General features: G+C 44.3%; 1 protein-coding gene across 1 annotated transcript; it reads left to right on the top strand.

Annotated features, from left to right (window-relative positions):
- The first annotated feature begins 493 nt into the window (after positions 1-493).
- Positions 494-18,730, top strand: LOC146983275 (myosin-16-like). Its single transcript, XM_085784776.1, has 44 exons — positions 494-773; positions 854-997; positions 1,532-1,688; positions 2,192-2,219; positions 2,354-2,450; positions 3,081-3,173; positions 3,290-3,353; positions 3,514-3,612; positions 4,857-4,960; positions 5,192-5,330; positions 5,589-5,690; positions 5,789-5,955; positions 6,039-6,209; positions 6,314-6,490; positions 6,632-6,817; positions 7,155-7,242; positions 7,442-7,559; positions 7,778-7,898; positions 8,163-8,299; positions 8,385-8,466; positions 8,564-8,737; positions 9,493-9,573; positions 9,837-9,983; positions 10,161-10,265; positions 10,363-10,449; positions 10,551-10,696; positions 10,804-10,894; positions 11,025-11,081; positions 11,173-11,259; positions 11,357-11,602; positions 11,925-12,042; positions 12,148-12,275; positions 12,413-12,609; positions 12,777-12,909; positions 13,559-13,775; positions 13,877-14,013; positions 14,169-14,272; positions 14,757-14,949; positions 15,033-15,236; positions 15,343-15,468; positions 16,202-16,372; positions 16,460-16,660; positions 17,218-17,449; positions 18,046-18,730. Exons 1-43 carry the CDS (start codon positions 564-566, stop codon positions 17,413-17,415), a joined length of 5,832 nt encoding a protein of 1,943 aa, XP_085640902.1. The 5' UTR covers positions 494-563; the 3' UTR covers positions 17,416-17,449; positions 18,046-18,730.
- Positions 18,731-18,956: the final 226 nt, after the last annotated feature.

The raw sequence follows: 18,956 nt of genomic DNA, 5'->3' as shown, positions 1-18,956 counted from the left end.
TAAACGAGGAGACAAATTGCCCACTCTGCTTCTGTGTCACACTTTTAATTTAAGATGCCTTACTCATCCCAAATCCCATCAGGCGCACGAAGAGAGAGCAATTGATGTTTTAGAGCAGCGGCACGGTGGGATGAAAATTAAGGTGTGGAAGAGCGGAGGGACGGAGAAGATAGCTGGGGTGAGGAAAGGAGATGGTTTCAGCCTGAGTGATGGCTTTCCAGGGAAACCCTAAATGGAAAGAGGTAGATTGAAGAATTCCCAGATCCTGCGCTGCCAGGCAGATCGGAGGGATGAGACCTCAGGGTGATGGCTGGTTTTAGAGTTGTGACCATATCAGGAAGGAGAAGGTCTGATATAAAACACCATGGCCTGGACACACACACCCATTCTCCTCCTCTCCCTCCTGCGTTGGTGAGTATCATCACTGTCCGTCCTCTCACTCGATTTAACAACTTTATTCACACTTTCTGTCTCTTTCTTTTTCAGCCTGTCTCTGCAGCAGCTGGTTGGTAAGTGAGTTGGTCAGTTGGTGTGTGTTGGTGGCAGCAGCAGCAACAGCAGCCATGCCGGGTGGATATAAAGGGGAGTGTGGGGACGATGTGGACCCCATGCCGTTCCTGGTTCCCTCAGAGAAGGAGCGGCTGGATGCTATGAATAAACCATACGACATCAAGCGCTCCTGCTGGGTCAAAGATGAGAAGGAGGCTTTTGTTGCTGGGGAGATCCAGTCTGAAGATGGGGACAAAGTCACCATCAAAACCACCAAGAACACAGTAAGACAAAGACTGAACCTGTGCATTTAAGCATATTTGATTAGACATAGTGACTGATTGAATATTTTATTTCTGATCAGACTGTGACTGTGAAGAAGGACGATGTCCAGCAGATGAACCCTCCTAAGTTCTACCAGGCCAGCGACATGGCCAACCTCACGTTCCTCAACGAGGCCAGCGTTATGGAAAACCTGCGCAGCCGTTACGTCAGCATGAGGATCTATGTAAGCCTGTTACTGACCACAGGTGTAGAATTTAGATTTATCAGGTTGATATTATATAGCACTTACTGACATGAAAATATAATACAGCCAACAACGTAATGTGGCTATGGAGAAACTTTCATTAGCGTTATTTCAACCCAAGACATTCTTGCATTATGGGACATGTAGGTTTCAGTGTTTTTTTGAGCTTTACCCAACCTGTGGATGGAAACTCTCAGGGGTTTTCTGGCCTCTACAGCGTTTTCCCAACTCTGTTGAAATGAAATACTAAAGTAAGGGATGGATTACCCTTTTAAAATGCATGCTGGGCTGAGGCAAACATCTGGGCAGGCTTAAATGAATTGTGATCAATCTCTAAATGTTTGCTCAGAACTGGACTTTTCCCTTAAAATGCACCAGACATTTCTCTATAGAATAAACAGGGAGGGCAGGAAACATAAAGGGAAAAAACTTAATGTGTGGCCACTTTACTGCAAGTGCATTGACTACATTACTCTGCTGCTACCCTCAAGCCCTTTTATTTCTCTCTTCTAGACCTACTCAGGCCTCTTCTGTGTGACGATCAACCCGTACAAATGGTTGCCCATCTACGGCGCTAAAGTGGCCCAGATATACAAGGGGAAGAAACGCAACGAAGTTCCTCCTCACCTCTTCTCCATCTCTGACAACGCTTACCACGACATGCTGATGGGTGAGAGTAAAATATCAGATGTGGGGAAAAAATGACACAGGGAGAGAGACAGAGAGACGCTTTTTGGAGAGTAAAGGGAAGGAAGAAATTTTAATCATCAATCAAAAGGTCATTGATGGGTGAGGGGAGGGGGGGTGAAGCTGGCAAACAAGGGAGGTAAGCATGCAAATGCTATGTAGTAATTTGGGATATGCCCCCATGAGATGAGTTGCTAGAAAGTCATTACACGGTTATAAGTGGAAAGAGGGAGCGGGGCAGTTGTTGGAGGTGTGTAATCACTGTGGCGTGCAGTGATTTGTTGAGGGAGTAGAGGAATACTTTGCAGCCATTATGTGGCATCAGGGGAGAGCTGACAGCTGTCTGTGTTGTTGGTACTGCTGACAGGGAGCGTCAGCAGCCCTCTGATCTGCTCAGAGGGAAATCAGCAGTAATTATGTTCGCCTCACTCACACTCTCTCTGTTTCTCCCCTCTCACGTCTCCTTCGTGTCTCCTGACGTCGCAGAGCATGAGAACCAGTCTATGCTGATCACGTAAGGGCATCAGATGTTTTTTGTTTTTTTTTTGGTTTCTAAGCTAGAGCCCTCCCCCCAAAATGATGTATAGCCCACCATGTGGTCTTCATGTCTCAATATTATTTAAATCCTTATTGGCGTCTTTCCTCCAGTGGAGAATCTGGTGCTGGCAAGACTGAGAACACTAAGAAGGTCATCCAGTACTTTGCCAATGTTGGAGCCTCTGGGTGCAAAGTCTCAGACTCTAAGGCAAGTGTGTGTTTGTGCAGAGCCATGCATTCATATGTTGCTTTTGTTGTATGGCATAAATCATGTAAACTCTCCTCTCCTCTCCTCTCCTCTCCTCTCCTCTCCTCTCCTCTCCTCTCCTCTCCTCTCCTCTCCTCTCCTCTCCTCTCCTCTCCTCTCCTCTCCTCTCCTCTCCTCTCCTCTCCTCTCCTCTCCTCTCCCCTCTCCTCCCCTCCCCTCCCCTCCCCTCTCCTCTCCTCTCTCCTCTCCTCTCCTCTCCTCTCCTCTCCTCTCCTCTCCTCTCCTCTCCTCCTCTCCTCTCCTCTCCTCTCCTCTCCTCTCCTCTCCTCTCCTCTCCTCTCCTCTCCTCTCCCCTCTCCTCTCCCTCTCCTCTCCTCTCCTCTCCCTCTCCTCTCCTCTCCTCTCCTCTCCTCTCCTCCTCCCCTCTCCTCTCCTCTCCTCCCCTCCCCTCTCCTCTCCTCTCCTCCCCTCTCCTCTCCTCTCCTCTCCTCTCCTCCCCTCTCCTCTCCTCTCCTCTCCTCTCCTCTCCTCTCCTCTCCTCTCCTCTCCTCTCCTCTCCTCTCCTCTCCTCTCCTCTCCTCTCCTCTCCTCTCCTCTCCTCTCCTCTCCTCTCCTCTCCTCTCCTCTCAGGGGTCTCTGGAGGACCAGATCATTCAGGCTAACCCAGTGCTGGAGGCATTTGGGAACGCCAAGACCATCAGGAACAACAACTCCTCACGCTTCGTAAGGACAATATGTGATCATGTTACAGTAAACATCATTAGAGGACACAAAAAATGTTCAAACATATGAACACAACATCATCAAATTAATGGTGATCCATGTATCTGCATTTTAAGGGAAAATTCATTCGCATCCACTTTGGGCCGACAGCTAAGCTGGCCGGTGCTGATATTGAGACCTGTGAGTACATTTATTTTGCAAGCGCTTAGCTTATATGTGTTATATTTCATGAACTATAGATGTTATTCTGTAGAAAAATAGAAAAATAGCAGTAATGCGAAAATAATTAAGACAAGAGGATCCTCATAATGTGTGTCTCGGGTGTTTTCTTTTGCTTCAGATCTGCTGGAGAAATCAAGAGTGATTTCCCAGCAGGCCGCTGAGAGAGGATACCACATCTTCTACCAGCTCCTCTCTGGAAAGAAGCCGGAGCTCATGGGTGAGAGACATGAAGCTGCACTGTCACTGGTTAATACTGAAACACTGTTAAGTTGAGTTAATGTAAACAGGAATAACAAAGTAGAGTTCTTTTCACTGCTCATTGTTTTAACATTGGCTTTATGAAATTGCTTAGAGTTGAAGAACTTCCCCTCTCTTTCTAACACCAGGGATAGTCTCACACATCTGCATGTGTCCAAGGTAATAAATTGTTAAAGGATGTTGTATAATAGATCAAAAAGACACACATGGCTGTTCCAAAATGTGACTGAACGAGGCAGTGCTGTTAAACATAGCACAGTCTGGTGAAATCCAGAGAAGCAATGTTCCCTAGTTGTAAGATATTGAAAACATATATATAAATTGTGTCAGCTGCAACACCAAGTGTTGTGATTTAGAGATTTCTTTTTAGATTTTTGATAGAATTTATAGGGGTGGAACCTATGTACAAGCCAACCGGCTTCGTTCCCTCCTTGCACCATTGAAATTTGTGTGCTAAATAAATAAACTCAAACTCAATTTGATAGTTAGCTAAAAGTTTAGGTAGGTGTCAGAAGTAAAAGAGAGAGCTAATTTAAACTCACCTAAATAATGAATATATCGTGCAGAGGAAGTAACGTAGGGTAATTAAGTCCAATAATGGCCAGTTTAAAATGACCTCAAATAAAGAAGGAAAAAAAAAAGATTTTACGGTGCCGTTGATTAAATGTTAATTTACCTAATTAAATCATGATGTTAAATTAGGGGTGGGCAAAAATATCGATATGGCAATATATCGTGATACGTTATACCGCGATACGATATCGATATTCAATATTTAAATATCGATTTTTTGTTTTCAAAAAAAAAAAAAATTCAAAAAAAATTTTTTTTTTTCAATTTTTTTTTCAAATAATAAATCATGTTTCAGACCTAAATCCAATTGAAATATGTTGTTGTAACTTGCACTTGTATAAAATGGCATGGATAATTTGAATTACATTGTTTTGACTCAGTTTGTCCCATGAATTATCACTATCGTCTGATGTACATACAACTCGGATTTTAAGATGCATAATGCCTTTTACATTTTTCAGTGAACTATGTAGAATATCGTAGAATATCGCAATATATCGCGATATATCGCAAAAATTTGGATATCGCAATATCGTATCGTATCGTATCGTGACTCAAGTATCGTGATGCGTATCGTATCGTGAGGTCCTTGGCAATACCCAGCCCTATGTTAAATGCTTTGTTTTGCAGGGGCTCTGCTTCTGAACCCAGACCCCAAACAGTATGTGTGGGTCTGTCAGGGAGTCACAGTGGTGGACAACATGGACGATGGAGAGGAGCTGCTGCTCACTGATGTGGGTCAACTCTTGTTCTCTCTCATGTTTGGATTCACAGCCTCTCTGAGTTTTTCATGCTGAGCTTTGATGTTCAAGTTGTAATAAAAAACTGAAGCTCTTACAATTAGAAATCTTGCCATATAAATTCATCAGCCTGCTGATGGTGCTGTTGTGTCTCTTTGTGTTGCGTTGGTGTGCATAACCAGTTATCTCTTCTTTTTTTCCCTCTCTATGCTTGTGTGTACACAGGAAGCCTTTGATGTCCTGGGCTTCACTCCTGAGGAGAAGATGAGTGTGTACAAGCTGACCGGAGGCATAATGCACTTTGGCAACATGAAGTTCAAACAGAAACCCAGAGAGGAACAAGCTGATGTGGATTCCACTGAGGGTATAAAAAGCCCACCTCTCTCTTTTTCTACACCAAGCTACCCTTTTTTCTTTTTCTGTCCTTCTGGCCCAGTTCTCTATCTTGTTACATTTGATATTTGTCTTTCATTCTTGTGTCCCAGCTCATATTTTCTGACTCCATATTGTTTCTTCCTTCCATTAATCTCAGTCCTATTTTCTGTGCCCCACTTTGTGTTGAAAGACACTGTTCAAATAATCTTATTAAATCCTCGTCCACTCTCTTATTCCTTTTCTAAAGTGGCCGACAAAGTCGCTCACCTCATCGGCATCAACTCTGGGGAGCTGCAGAAGGGCGTAACACGTCCCAGGGTCAAGGTTGGCAATGAGTTTGTGACCAAAGGTATTTCAAGGATGTTATTTAGATGATTCAAGACATGAGTGTTCAACAAGTGGGAACAATGCATTTACCGGTAGCCAAAATGCAATATTTCAACTCAGGTCAGAACCAGGACCAGTGTGTCTACTCCATCGGTGCTCTGGCAAAAGCCATCTACGACCGGATGTTCAAGTGGATGGTGACCCGCATCAACAAGACCCTGGACACCAAGATGCAGCGGCAGTACTTCATAGGAGTGCTGGACATCGCTGGGTTTGAGATCTTTGAGGTGAGAATGATGCAGATGGACTAGGTGCTAGGTTACATCTCATGATAAAAACCTTTTCATCTTTGCCTTTTTTTAATCTCCAGTTGAACAGCTTTGAACAACTGTGCATCAACTTCACCAACGAGAAGCTGCAGCAGTTCTTCAACCACCACATGTTTGTGCTGGAGCAAGAAGAGTACAAGAAGGAGGGCATCGACTGGGTCTTCATTGACTTTGGCCTGGACCTGCAGGCCTGTATCGACCTGCTGGAAAGGGTAGGGCGCTCACAAATACACTGTGAACATAAAGAACATGGATACAGTATATTTTATGTTGCATAGACTGTATCTCATTACTTGTCTCTTTACCTCCTCTCCAGCCCATGGGGATTTTCTCAATCCTGGAGGAACAGTGTGTGTTTCCAAAGGCGACAGATGCGACCTTCAAAGCAGCTCTGTATGACAACCACCAGGGCAAGTCGTCCAACTTCCTCAAGCCAAAAGGGGGGAAGAAAGGAGTCGAGGCCCACTTTGAACTGGTGCACTATGCTGGCACTGTGAGTACTCCGTTGTTGTTGTCAGATCATTTAATGTAATGGCAGATGTTAGGGGCTGGTAGGTCACAGCTGATATTGTTGACAAAGTCATGATGAACATGAATTACATGGCATCAGTCAAGCTGTTTGTACTTTTCACAGGTGGGTTACAACATTTCTGGTTGGCTGGAGAAGAACAAAGACCCTCTGAATGAGACGGTCGTGGGGCTCTTCCAGAAGTCCTCCATGCAGCTGCTGGCTCTGCTCTTCAAAGAGGAGGAGGCCGCTGCAGGAACCAAGAAGCAGAAGAAAGGCTCGTCCTTCCAGACCGTCTCCAACTTCTACAGGGTAACTCACACTGGATCGCTTATGTGTGCACAGATTGATTGATTGTTCTTTGTTTCGAACATTAAAAAAAAGAGAAAAAGAAAAGACATATAAAATAAATAACACGTGTTATAGTGTCCCACAAAACAAGACCAATATTCAAATCCATAAACAATATATGCTCAAAAAGGAGCAGGAGGAAGCTGAGCTTTTCAGTTCCCACCTCTTATTCACTTCTCCATCATTCCATATTCAAAGCAAAACAAAATCACTAATGCACTCAAACATACGTTTAAAACCAAATGCTGAGGTGGATCTCACAGTAAGCTCACAAACTCACAGAGTCCGTTCTCAACAGGAACAACTGAATAAGCTGATGAGCACCCTGCGAAGCACTGCTCCTCACTTTGTCCGCTGCATCGTGCCCAATGAGTTCAAGAAGTCAGGTCAGTGTGTGAAGAGTGTGTGTGTGTGATGTTTAAATTCTGGTTTCATGGCACAAACACAGTGTATTTCAAACAGAGAAATATGTTTAACTATGTAGATGTATTCTATTTGAGACCTTGATGAAATATTTACTATCAGCTGGAAATGTTTGGCCTTGACAATAACCGCCCCCGCCCCTCTCTGTCTCATTCTCTATAGCTGTGACAGATAACCATCTGATCCTGCACCAGTTAGCCTGTAATGGTGTACTAGAAGGCATCCGCATCTGCAGGAAAGGATTCCCCAACAGACTACAGTACCCAGAATTCAAACAGAGGTGTGATCCCCATCAGTTTTGTCTAGAGCATCTCTTTAGTTTCATTCTGTGCAGTAACTCTGCTGTATATTCAGTTTTCTATCTGATGGCTAAACTGTGTGTATTTATGGCCTTTTCGTGGCCCTGTGTTGGGAAAGTGTGATTCTCCCTAACAAACATTACTTTTTAAGATTGTTTTTTGAGAAATTCTATAACTTCATTTATGGAATGTCTCCTAGGTACTACATCCTCAACCCCAACGTCATCCCCAAGGGATTCGTTGACAACAAGAAGGCCTCTGAGCTCATCCTGAGTTCTATTGGTCTGGATAATATGGAGTACCGCATCGGCCACACCAAGGTACGGCCCCAGTTGTAATGAGTCACATTTACACAAATGAACGCACTAATACTGGCAGTGATACCCAGGGTTGGAAAGTAACTAATTACATTTAATACGATGCACCTACGTACGGTTTTTAGGTATTTTCAACAGTGAAATTGAAGTACTTTGCAAACAGAGTATGAGTTATACAGTATGTCAGTATATTACAGCTCTATATGTACAACAAACTACTTTTTCTGTTCCTCCCTCTCTCACCTGTCTGCGTTTCCTCCTCTCCAGGTGTTTTTCCGTGCAGGGGTCCTGGCCAAGCTGGAGGACATGAGAGACGAGCGTCTGGCCAAGATCATAACTATGCTGCAGGCTCAACTCAGAGGAACTCTAATGAGGATCGAGTTTAAGAAGATGGTGGACAGACGGTCAGTGTGTGTCTGTGTGTGCGCACAGCAGGTTTTTCCTTTAATGGTGAGCAGTGAACAGTGTTTCTGTGCTTATGTGATGCAGAATCGCACTGATGGCCATCCAACGCAACGTGAGGAAATTCCTCCAGTTACGTTTCTGGGGCTGGTGGAAACTCTACACTAAGGTAAAATGCTGAGTTTTCTCCTGTTGACAAATGATAAACTAACTTCATTACCACCTTCATCATCATCATCATATTTTCTGCCTTGCGGCTCCCCTAGGTGAAGCCCCTGCTGATGGTTGCCCGTCAGGAGGAGATCTTCAAGGCCCAGGAGGATGAGCTGAGGGCGGCGGTGGAGAAAGTCAAGGAGCTGGAGGGCAAGATCAAAGATCTTGAGGGGAAGATGTTCACTCTGTCTCAGGAGAAGAGCGACCTGGCCCTGGCGCTGGCTGCAGTAAGTGCACATGTGCAGACAACTGAGTTTCCAGAGGCCTGACAGATTTAGAGCATCATACAGAGTGTGTCCCTTGAAATTGTTTTTGGGGTGCGGAGTTGATGTGCACATATGACAATGAACTATTCACAAGCCAGAATATTCTCTGCTAAATGATTATTAACACACTACAAACTCACTATACTGTTGTATCTCTCTGGCAGTACCAAACTTATAAGGATATCTGTGTGTAGTTACAAACTGAAGAATAGTTAAAAAGGGGTGGGAAATTTAAAAAGTTTTGTACTTCTTCCCACTCCTTTTTCGAACAATGTGCGGTGTTTTGTTATGTCTTGGCTCTATTTTTATTTTTATTATTTTTATTTTTATTTCTTTTGTATGTACAAATAGTTACATATTTTTTTTATACATGTTCGAAAAAAAAAAATTCATTCAAACTGCACTTTGCATTTATGTCAGTTTTTAAATTGATTTTAACTTTTATTCCTGTTGTGCCAGTGCAATTTTATGAAACTTTTATTTTATTTTTAGTCTGTTATTATTATGACTTAGCAGTGAAGCAACTACGACAATCATGTCACAGATGTCAATGTTCTGTCCTGTTTAAACACTGTTGTCTTTATGTGTATATTTTATTCCATGCTTGCAGTCTTGTTGCACTAGCCTATGTGCCCGAGACGAATTGACCTGTTGGGACAATAAAGTTTATTTGATTTGATTTGATATACACACCTTATCTCCTCGTGTCCCCGCAGGAGCAGGACACGCTGGGTGATGCCGAGGAGCGCTGCACCCAGCTGATGCACCAAAAGGTCCATCTGGAGGAGTCAGTGCAGGTAATTTACCTTTAACAGTGAATAACAGTCAGTCACCTCTAGGCAGGTGGTGAGGATGCAGTGATACAGCAACAAACACACACAGAGCGTCAGTGCAGCACAACTGACATTAATTTCAAGGAATGTTACCGACACATGGGAAGATTAACACTTCACTGATTTCAGGTGACTACTGACAATATTAAATGAATGATCTGTGTTGTATGGATTCAGGACACAAAATGAGAAAAAATAGAGGTGAATAACTTAGACTGTGAATTCAGGACCTGCGTGAGCGCCTGGAGGAGGAAGAGGGAAACACAGCGTCCCTGCACGGCCAGAGGAGGCAGCTGGAGGGAGAACTGAATGAGCTGAAGAGAGACCTGGAGTCTCTGGAGTCCACGCTGGCCAAGACAGAGAAAGAGAAACAGGTAAAGAGGAGGAAGATGAGTCTGAGGAGAGAGGAAGTAAAAGTATAGCAGCTGTGCAGGTATATATATATGTTTTCTTTTTATTTTGGTGCCTATTTCTAGTCAGTGTGTAGATCTGGACCCATCTGGGCATTATATAGAGTTTACCACTGAATTCTTGTTCAATGGTGCATTTAGGGTCTGGACTTCAGGGTGCGAACTCTGACAGGCGACCTGAGCCAGAGGGACGACAACATCGTCAAGCTGCAGAAGGAGAAGAGAGCTCTGGAGGAACTGCAACAGGTAGACAAACACACACACATGCACATCAAGTCATATTTCTTATTATGTAAGTGTAGATATAGTTTAATAGTGACGATTTATTTTAAAATGTATTCAGAAAACTGTGGAGGATCTCCAAACAGAGGAAGACAAAGTCAACCATCTGACCAAGACAAACAGCAAGCTCAACACCCAAGTGAATGAGGTATGAAACTCTTCACCTTCATAGGAACACAACAGAGTGTCTGCACCCGCCACTGAATATACTCAGCATTCGTGTGTGTGTGTGTGTGTGTGTGTGTGTAGCTGGAGGACAGCTGGGAGCAGGAGAAGAGGATCAGGGCGGAGGTGGAGAAAGCGAGGAGGAAGGCGGAGGGAGACCTGAAGATGACCATCGAGAACCTGAATGAGATGGAGAACGCAAAGCTGGACCTGGAGGAGGTCATTAAGAAGTGAGAAAGAAAAGCCACACAAGCACACATGCATGTATGCACACACACACACACACAGACACACACAGTGGTTCCTGATCCTCTCCTCTCTGTATTTGTTCTTCTAGGAGAGATTTTGAGATCAACAACATGAACTCGAAGCTGGAGGATGAACAAGCTCTCAGCTCCGTGCTCGGCCGTAAGCTCAAAGAGCATCAGGTTTGTGCTTTAGACACACAACAGCCCATGTTTCTTTTATTCCATTACTGTAAACCCTGGAGATGTAGTCCCTGAAATTATTACAAATGTTGTTTATTCTTGAGCACTTGTTCATCCGGTTGTCCTTCAGGGCCGCATCGAGGAGCTGGAGGAGGAGCTGGAAGCTGAGCGAGCCATGAGGGCCAAGGTTGGTACATCATATCTTCAACAGCTTCAGCCATAGCGTCATATGACATGTTGCAGTTGAAGATTCAAGTTGATTCTCTGTTCGCCGACAGGTTGAGAAGCAGAGGGCCGAGCTGTCACGTGACCTGGAGGATCTCAGTGATAGGCTGGAAGAGGCGGGAGGAGCCACCGTCGCTCAGGTGAGTGTTTTCTCTGACAGCAGGTCAATCAACCAGAGGGCAGCAGCTCTCCCTGCGTAACATCCACCACCTGCTCCGTGCTCCGCTCTCACTTCAGATCGAGCAGAACAGGAAGCGTGAGACGGACCTGCTGAAGCTGAGGCGGGAGCTGGAGGAGGCGGCGCTCCAATCAGAGGCCACGGCGGCGGCGCTGAGGAAGAAGCACTCGGACGCGATGGCAGAGCTGGGCGAGCAGCTGGAGAACCTGACCAGGCTGAAGGTCAAACTGGAGAAGGACAAACTGAGCATGAAGGCTGAGATCGAAGACCTCAACGTCACCATGGAGGCCACCCAGAGAGCAAAGGTGCAATTTTTTTGTTTTTGTTGCTGTTGTTGTTTCTTTTTTTTCTTTTTTCTTTTTTGATTTTTTTTTTTTGATTATTCTGTTATATGTATTTAAGTGATATTATGTATGGGTATATACTATGTGTTTAAATTCTGTATGTTGTTATTATTTTGAGTCTGATGTAGAGGATCTGTATCCTGTATCAGATGTTTTTTCATTAAATTAAATTAAATTCATTTGAAGAACTTGTGCGATTAACCCCAATAAGAAAACATATCACACAAAAATATAAACTCCTCCTCAATTCTGGTTTTGCTTTTGGGTGTTTTTACACTTGCAGATGAACTCGGACGCTCACGCCCACAAACTGGAGGACAACCTGGCAGAGGCCAACGCTCGCCTGGCGGAGATGGAGCGAACTCAGACTGAGCTGAGCACAGCCAAGATCCATCTGACGGGTGAGTGCGCACACACACACACACACAAACGCATGCACACTTCTGTAGAGTTCATCTGCAGAGTTGGGTCTTCTATCCTTTTTTTGTTTTGTTTTGCGTGTGCAGCGGAAAATAACGATCTGAGCCGGGAAGTGGAGGATGTGCAGAGTAAGTTGACCCAGGTGACCAGGCTGAAGGCCTCGCTCACCTCGCAGATCGATGAGCTCAAGAGACAGGTGGATGAGGAGAGCAAGGTATTATAAAAACACACACACGTGTCTTGGTTTAACCTTAGTATTATATTTTCTTCACATTTTCTCAGTTGAGAGTTGCTCAGTCTTTCTCTGTCCTCTGATAAAACCGACGATACGCCCTCTCTCCTTCTCTGCAGGGCCGTAACACAGCGGTGGTGGCCCTGGCCAACGCCCGTCATGACCTCGCCCTCCTGAAGGAGCAGCTGGAGGAGGAGTCAGAAGGCCGCGGGGAGCTGCAGCGCCTCGTGTCCAAGCTCAACGCTGACGTGACCTCCTGGAGGACCAAGTATGAGACCGACGCCATCCACCGCACCGAGGAGCTGGAGGAGACCAAGTAGGTTAAATAGGAAAAAACAACAAAAACTCAGTGTAAATCAGTGGCAATTTTATGTTTTTTTTTTCCTAACTGTTTATTATGTGAAATCACAAAAAAAAAAGTGTTGATACTTTTTCATTTAATCGCACGGATGCCTCTTCCTCTCTCCTCCCACTCTCCTCCAGGCGCAAACTGGCCGTGCGTCTCCAGGAGGCCGAGGAGGCGGCGGAGGCGGCTCAGGCCAGAGCTGCCAGTTTGGAGAAGATCAAGCAGAGGCTGCAGGGAGAAGTGGAGGACCTCACCATAGACCTGGAGAAGGTACGACCAAACACACACACTGGAAAGATTAATGTCTGTATGTCCGTCTAATTTCTGTCACCAGAGTTGTTCATGCTAATAGTATAATCTATTTTTCCACTAATTTCTTAATTAATCACTTGAATGTAAAAATAAATGACCATCATGTTAATATATGTGTTTTTGCTATTGACCAACTGTATCCTGAAACCAGAAACTGTATTTTGACTCAATATAACAACAGTTATTAGTTTCCCAGTATTGCCCATGTAGTGTCACCTCTCAGCTCATGTCTGTGGTTTTTTTTCCTAATGATATCAAAGTGTCAAAATCAAAAGTCAGGTCAACACTGTATTGTGGGGTGCCGTGTGGAGCAGTGGGTTTAGCAAGCGCCCCATATGCAGAGGCTACAGTCCTCACTCTGCCTCCCCATTTCCTGTCTCTCTCAACTGTACTGTGCTATCAAATAAAGGCAAAAATATACCGAAAAAAAAAAAAAAACACGGTATTGCCCTACCATGGAAATGTACAGTCTACATGTATGAAACAGTGTCTATATCAGTAAAAAAAGAATCAGTTAAAAATGTAGAACTAATGAATTAACTTGAAACTAGCAGTAAAAGTACATCTTTTAGTGTGAGAACGATTTTGTCTCTGTTTGTGTGACCAGTCCAACGCGGCCGCAGCAGCTCTGGATAAGAAGCAGCGAGTTTTCGATAAGCTGGCGGCCGAGTGGAGCCAGAAGAACGAGGAGCTGCAACTGGAGCTGGACAACAGCCAGAGGGAGAGTCGCTCCTACATGACGGAGCTCTACAAGCTGAGGACGGCCTACGAGGAGAGCCAGGATCAGATAGAAATCGTCCGCAAGGATAACAAAACCCTCTCAGGTCAGGTGTCTTCTAACCGCCGTGTGTTCAACAACAGATCATACTGAGAAATAAAAACCTGAATACAAATGTGTTCTAACGTGTGTCCCGTGTCCTCACAGAGGAGATCAAGGAGCTGGTGGACCAGCTTGGCGAAGGAGGCCGCAGCGTCCACGAGCTGCAGAAGGCCAAGAAGAAACTGGAGGTGGAGAAGGAGGAGCTGCATCTGGCTCTGGAGGAGGCCGAAGCTTCACTAGAGGTGCAGAGCGCTCTCATTGACAGGAAAAACAGCAGATAGTAAAAACTGAATGATGGAAAAATGAGGACACATGGATTTTATAATGACGGAGCAAACCAGGGACATTTGTGTGGATTCATGAGACCAGCTGTCAATGTGTCAATGTGTGTGTCCAGGTGGAGGAAGGCAAGCTGGTGCGTGTGCAGCTGGAGCTGGCTCAAGTCAAGGCCGACATCGACCGCCGAATCCACGAGAAGGAGGAGGAGTTTGAAGTCACCAGGTTAGATTTTCAAACATAAACACACCACCTTAAAGAGATATGTTGCAGATTTATTTATTTAAAGGGATAGTTCACCCAAAATTCAAATTTCTCATTATCTACTCACCCTCATGTCGACTAAGGGCTGGGAGAATTTTCAGAGTCCTCCGTGCCTTCTCTGAGTTACGGGGTGGTCGGTGCAGCAGTATTTGTCCATATGACGGTTGCAAACGGAGCTCACTTTTCTTCGTCCAAAAAGACACACCAAAAAACATCCAAATACCTCCATACTGCTCGTCTGTAATGTCCCTCTTGTATTGAAGCAAAAATAGTCCTAGTCGACATGAGGGTGAATAGATAATGAGTGAAATTTGAATTTTGGGTGAACTATCCCTTTAAGTTAATCACTTATTTATTACCTCTGCACTATTATCCACATAAAGGAGGTTTGTATCTGTTGCACATGAGCTTATCTTTGTAACCGTGACACTCCATCTATCTACAGGAAGAACCATGCTCGTACAGTGGAGTCACTGCAGGCCAGTCTGGAGGCAGAGGCCAAAGGTCGCGCCGAGGCTCTGAGGATGAAGAAGAAGATGGAAGGAGACCTGAACGAGATGGAGATCCAGCTGGAGCATGCTAACAGGAACAACGCCGAGCTGGTCAAAACCCTCAAGAAGCTGCAGCAGCAGATCAAAGTAGGAGTTTTATTTAATCAATAAGAATATTGAACACTTAAGAGGAATACCAAAGCAATAACCCTCGTTCGCCTTCCATCCAGGATCTGCAGGTGCAGATGGACGAGGACGCCCGTCATCACGAGGAGCTGAGGGAGAAGTACAGCCTCCAGGAGCGCCGCCTGTGTCTCATGCAGGGGGAGATGGAGGAGCTGAGAGGAGGCCTGGAGGCGTCCGAGAGGGCCCGCAAACTCATAGAGCAGGAGCTGGTGGACATCACGGAGAGGTTCAGTGAGATCAACATGCATGTAAGTGGCTGCAGTCGTTGGTTTTTATGGTTTTACATTACCAACATACTGCATTTTTAATTCTCCTTTTTTTCCCCCCTGCTGCTGCTGTTTCCTCTCACACCAGAACCAAAGTCTGACCATCCTGAAGAGGAAGCTGGAGGCCGACCTCACCCGAGTGTCCAGTGAGAACGAGGAGCTGATCTCAGAGTTTCGTGCTGCTGACGAGAGAGCGAAGAAGGCTGTGATTGATGTGAGCAACAATACACATTAAAAAAAAAGACATTAAGTTTTAACATTAAGCAAACATTAACATGTCATGACATAAGCACCAATTTACAAAAAATGAATTGCATGACTTGGTACTTTTTTATTTTATTTTCATTTTTGTTCTCAGTACAAACATGTTGTCTAATCACAGATAAGGGAATTCAGCTATGAAATTTGGTTAAGAATTAGACGTAATGAAAGTAACAAATACATAATAGACACTGAAAATACATAATCAACTTGTTAATGGGAGAGAAAAGACAGAAATAAAACAGAAGAAAGTAGATAATTAAATTCATAATTTAAAAAATATATAAAAATAATGAAAAGGGAAAAAATGGGAGTAGGTGGCGGTGGTGGGCGGTGTTATGGTTGTCATTGTATTAGTAATTTCATTATAGGGCTCCATCTTTTAACAGAAATGTTCTTTTGTAACCTCAGAGAATAGGTTATATACTCCATTACATGGATATCCCAATTCCTTTGGATCCACAGGTGATATATAGGTGGTTCAGCCCTTAACCAGTTGATCATAATACATTTTAAAGCTGCGGTTAATGAGATTTACAATAAATAATTTGCAGCTCTGCGCTCTATGACTTCAGGCTTTAGTCCGAGTAAGACAATTCGAGGGTCTTGAGGGATGTGACTAGTAGTTTGATCTGCTGTTGGTGAGACATTGAGATCAAAAGGAAACTCATTTTTATGTGATTCAGGCAACGAAACTGTGTGAGGAGCTTCGGCAGGAGCAGGACCGGAGCTCCCACCTGGAGAAGGTCAAGAAGAACCACGAGCAGAACATCAGAGACCTGATGCTGAAGCTGGAGGAGGCCGAGCAGCAGGCGCTGAAGGCCGGAAAACGCACCATCCAGAAACTGGAAACCAAGGTGAGCAGTCAGTTGGTGGTTAATCCAGTCAACAACATCTCAGACGGGCCTGTCGTCCACATGTTGTATCATTTCCCACCCTGTTAGATCAAGGAGTTGGAGAATGAGCTGGACCAGGAGCAGAAGCGCCACGTGGAGACGGTGAAAAGCCTCCGCAAGGGAGAGCGCCGACTCAAGGAGCTGGTCTTCCAGACGGAGGAGGACCATAAGACCAACCAGCGCATGCAAGAGCTGGTGGAGAAACTGCAGAACAAGCTCAAGTGCTACAAACGCCAGATAGAGGACGCTGTGAGTGGATTTAAGACTCTAATCTCACTGCTGCTTTAACAGGTTCTCACTGTTACAAATACACAGTCAGATGACCGTTTCTGATGGTGCACACAGTTAAAACTAAGACTAACGCTAAACTCCAAGTCATTAAAATCAGCAATTGTTGGCTAAATAAGTGACACACCTCAGGGCAATATGGCAGCTCAACACTACCATAGTAATAGAAAAAACACAAACTTGAAGAACTCGACATCTTTGTTGGATTTGATGTGATTATTAGCTTTCTGGCAGAGTTAATTCAATTCAATTTTAATTTATTTAAAAGGGACAATGTACAGTTAAAAGTCTGACAACTCCTTAAAGTAGTGATGCTTTTAATTACTTGGTTCATGAATCCCATTAGAGCCTTGCATATTCAAAATGATGTCAATCAAAAAAGGAGGACACTGTAAATTCCTCAAAAGCAGACAGCAGATATTTGTCCTGGCTCGCCCTCATACACAAAGTGTGTGTGTGTGTGTGTGTGTGTGTTTGTGTGTGTTCGTGTAACACTAACCCAAACTTCTCCGCTGCAGGAGGAGCAGGCCAACAGCAGCCTGTCTAAGTACAGGAAGACGGTCCACGAGCTGGACGATGCCGAGGAGCGCGCGGAAATGGCGGAGATGGCCCTGAATAAAATGAGGACCAGGAACAGAGCCTCGACCACGAAGGGCTTCACCTCGGTGGAGATCGTCCAGGTCACCAAACCCTCCAGCGGAGGACAGGACGGGTAGAGGGGGAGCAGTCACACACACACATTGCTAGCAGGTGGGCATATACTGTATAGAGGCATGCAAAAGTTTGGGCACTCCTGGTCAAATTTTGTATTAATGTGAACAGTAAAGCAAGTGGAAGATGAAATTATCTAATTTACTTGACATTTTTAAACAATATAATTTTTTTCAATTTTCATCTTTTACATTTTCAAAATAACAGAAAATGAAAAAGACCCGCAGCAAAGGTTTGGCCACCCTGCATAGTTAGTACCTAGTAGCCCCCCCGTTGGAAACTATCACAGCATGTAAATAGGAAACAGCGCTTGTCTGATACCTTGGTCAGAGTTATCTGAGAGCTCAAGGTTTTCCGTCCTTTGCAGGCTGCTGTTTTGTTTCCCCTTTTCACTCTAAAATTGTAGAAAACTAAAATAATACACTGATATTGCTTAAAATATTGCAAAAGAGTGTTTCATGTTTAATTTTATGCCTTTTGGAGATCATTGAATCCTCCACTTGCTTAACTGTTCACATTAACAGAAATTTTGACCTTTTGCATGCCACTGTACACACACAAAGAGAAGATTTTCTGAGCATGTTTTTTTTTCCTTTTACACTTTGTGTATGATCTTTGTTATTTTTCTCCCACAGAGTGACACACACTCATTCAGCCCTCCAGAGGATGCTTCACTGAAGACGTATGAGACCAGGCGTGGGAAGAAGTCTTAAAAAGAAAGTCTTACACAGCTCCTTAGAAAGTCTTAAGTAATTAAACAAGTCTTTAACATCACCAATAGTCTTAATCAGTGTAGTCATAGGACTGGTCACATTGACTGCTCTAGTCCATTTTAGCCTGCACGCTATGTTTCACTGTTAGTTGGCCTTCAGTGTGTTGTATGTTATGTCTCTTGTCTACGAGTGTAGATCTGAATGTGTTTAGTACGGAGCTGTCAGGGGTGGAGGGTTGGTTGCGTCTGTCCTGTGAGGTTGTTGTGTTTGTTTCATGTCTGTACAGTGAGGAAATATGTATTTGATCCCCTGCTGATTCTGTGTCTCCAGTCTTTAGTTTTTATGTTAAGTTTAGTTTAACAGAGAGAGACAGAATATCAACAAAACATCCATAAATAATATCATCATATAAAGGTTATAAATTAATTTATATTTGATCAAGTGAAATAAGGGCAAAGATCAGCAGGGGATCAAATACTTTTTGTCCCCACTGTATGTATGTGTGTGTGTCTCTGCGCCTTGCGTCGTCTCAGTTGGTGTCTTCAGGCTGGAGGGAGGAGTGGGTGAAGCTGTGTTCTCACGTCAACGATAGAGAGCCCACCTGTCTGTGTGTCGCTCCTGCTCGTGTGTTGAACATGTGTGTGTGTGTGTAGCGTGTATTGACCTGCAGCAAAGTCTTAATAAAAACGACAAGCAAGTGACAGTGTCCCTTCACTACTGTGTAAACAGATCTGTGGCTTCTTCACAGGAAGGGCTCATGCTCTGCTGAGCGCACACACACACACACAGACATGGATGTGAGGTATTTAAACTGCATAACAGCTGTGGGTCGC

This window comes from Trachurus japonicus, chromosome 8 (genome assembly GCF_045865225.1).
Source record: "Trachurus japonicus isolate A0001 chromosome 8, Traja_1.0".
NCBI lineage: Eukaryota > Metazoa > Chordata > Actinopteri > Carangiformes > Carangidae > Trachurus > Trachurus japonicus.
Note: the sequence above shows the minus strand (reverse complement) of the source record. Positions and strands in the feature narration are given on the sequence as shown.

What these genes read in the sequence shown, in the direction of transcription:
- LOC146983275 (XM_085784776.1), top strand. Translation starts at nt 564, where the DNA reads ATGCCGGGTGGATATAAAGGGGAGTGTGGGGACGATGTGGACCCCATG. An exon ending in TCACCATAGACCTGGAGAAG is followed by an intron (nt 12,910 to 13,558) that starts GTACGACCAAAC and finishes TTGTGTGACCAG; the next exon opens with TCCAACGCGGCCGCAGCAGC. An exon ending in TCCAGAAACTGGAAACCAAG is followed by an intron (nt 16,373 to 16,459) that starts GTGAGCAGTCAG and finishes CCACCCTGTTAG; the next exon opens with ATCAAGGAGTTGGAGAATGA.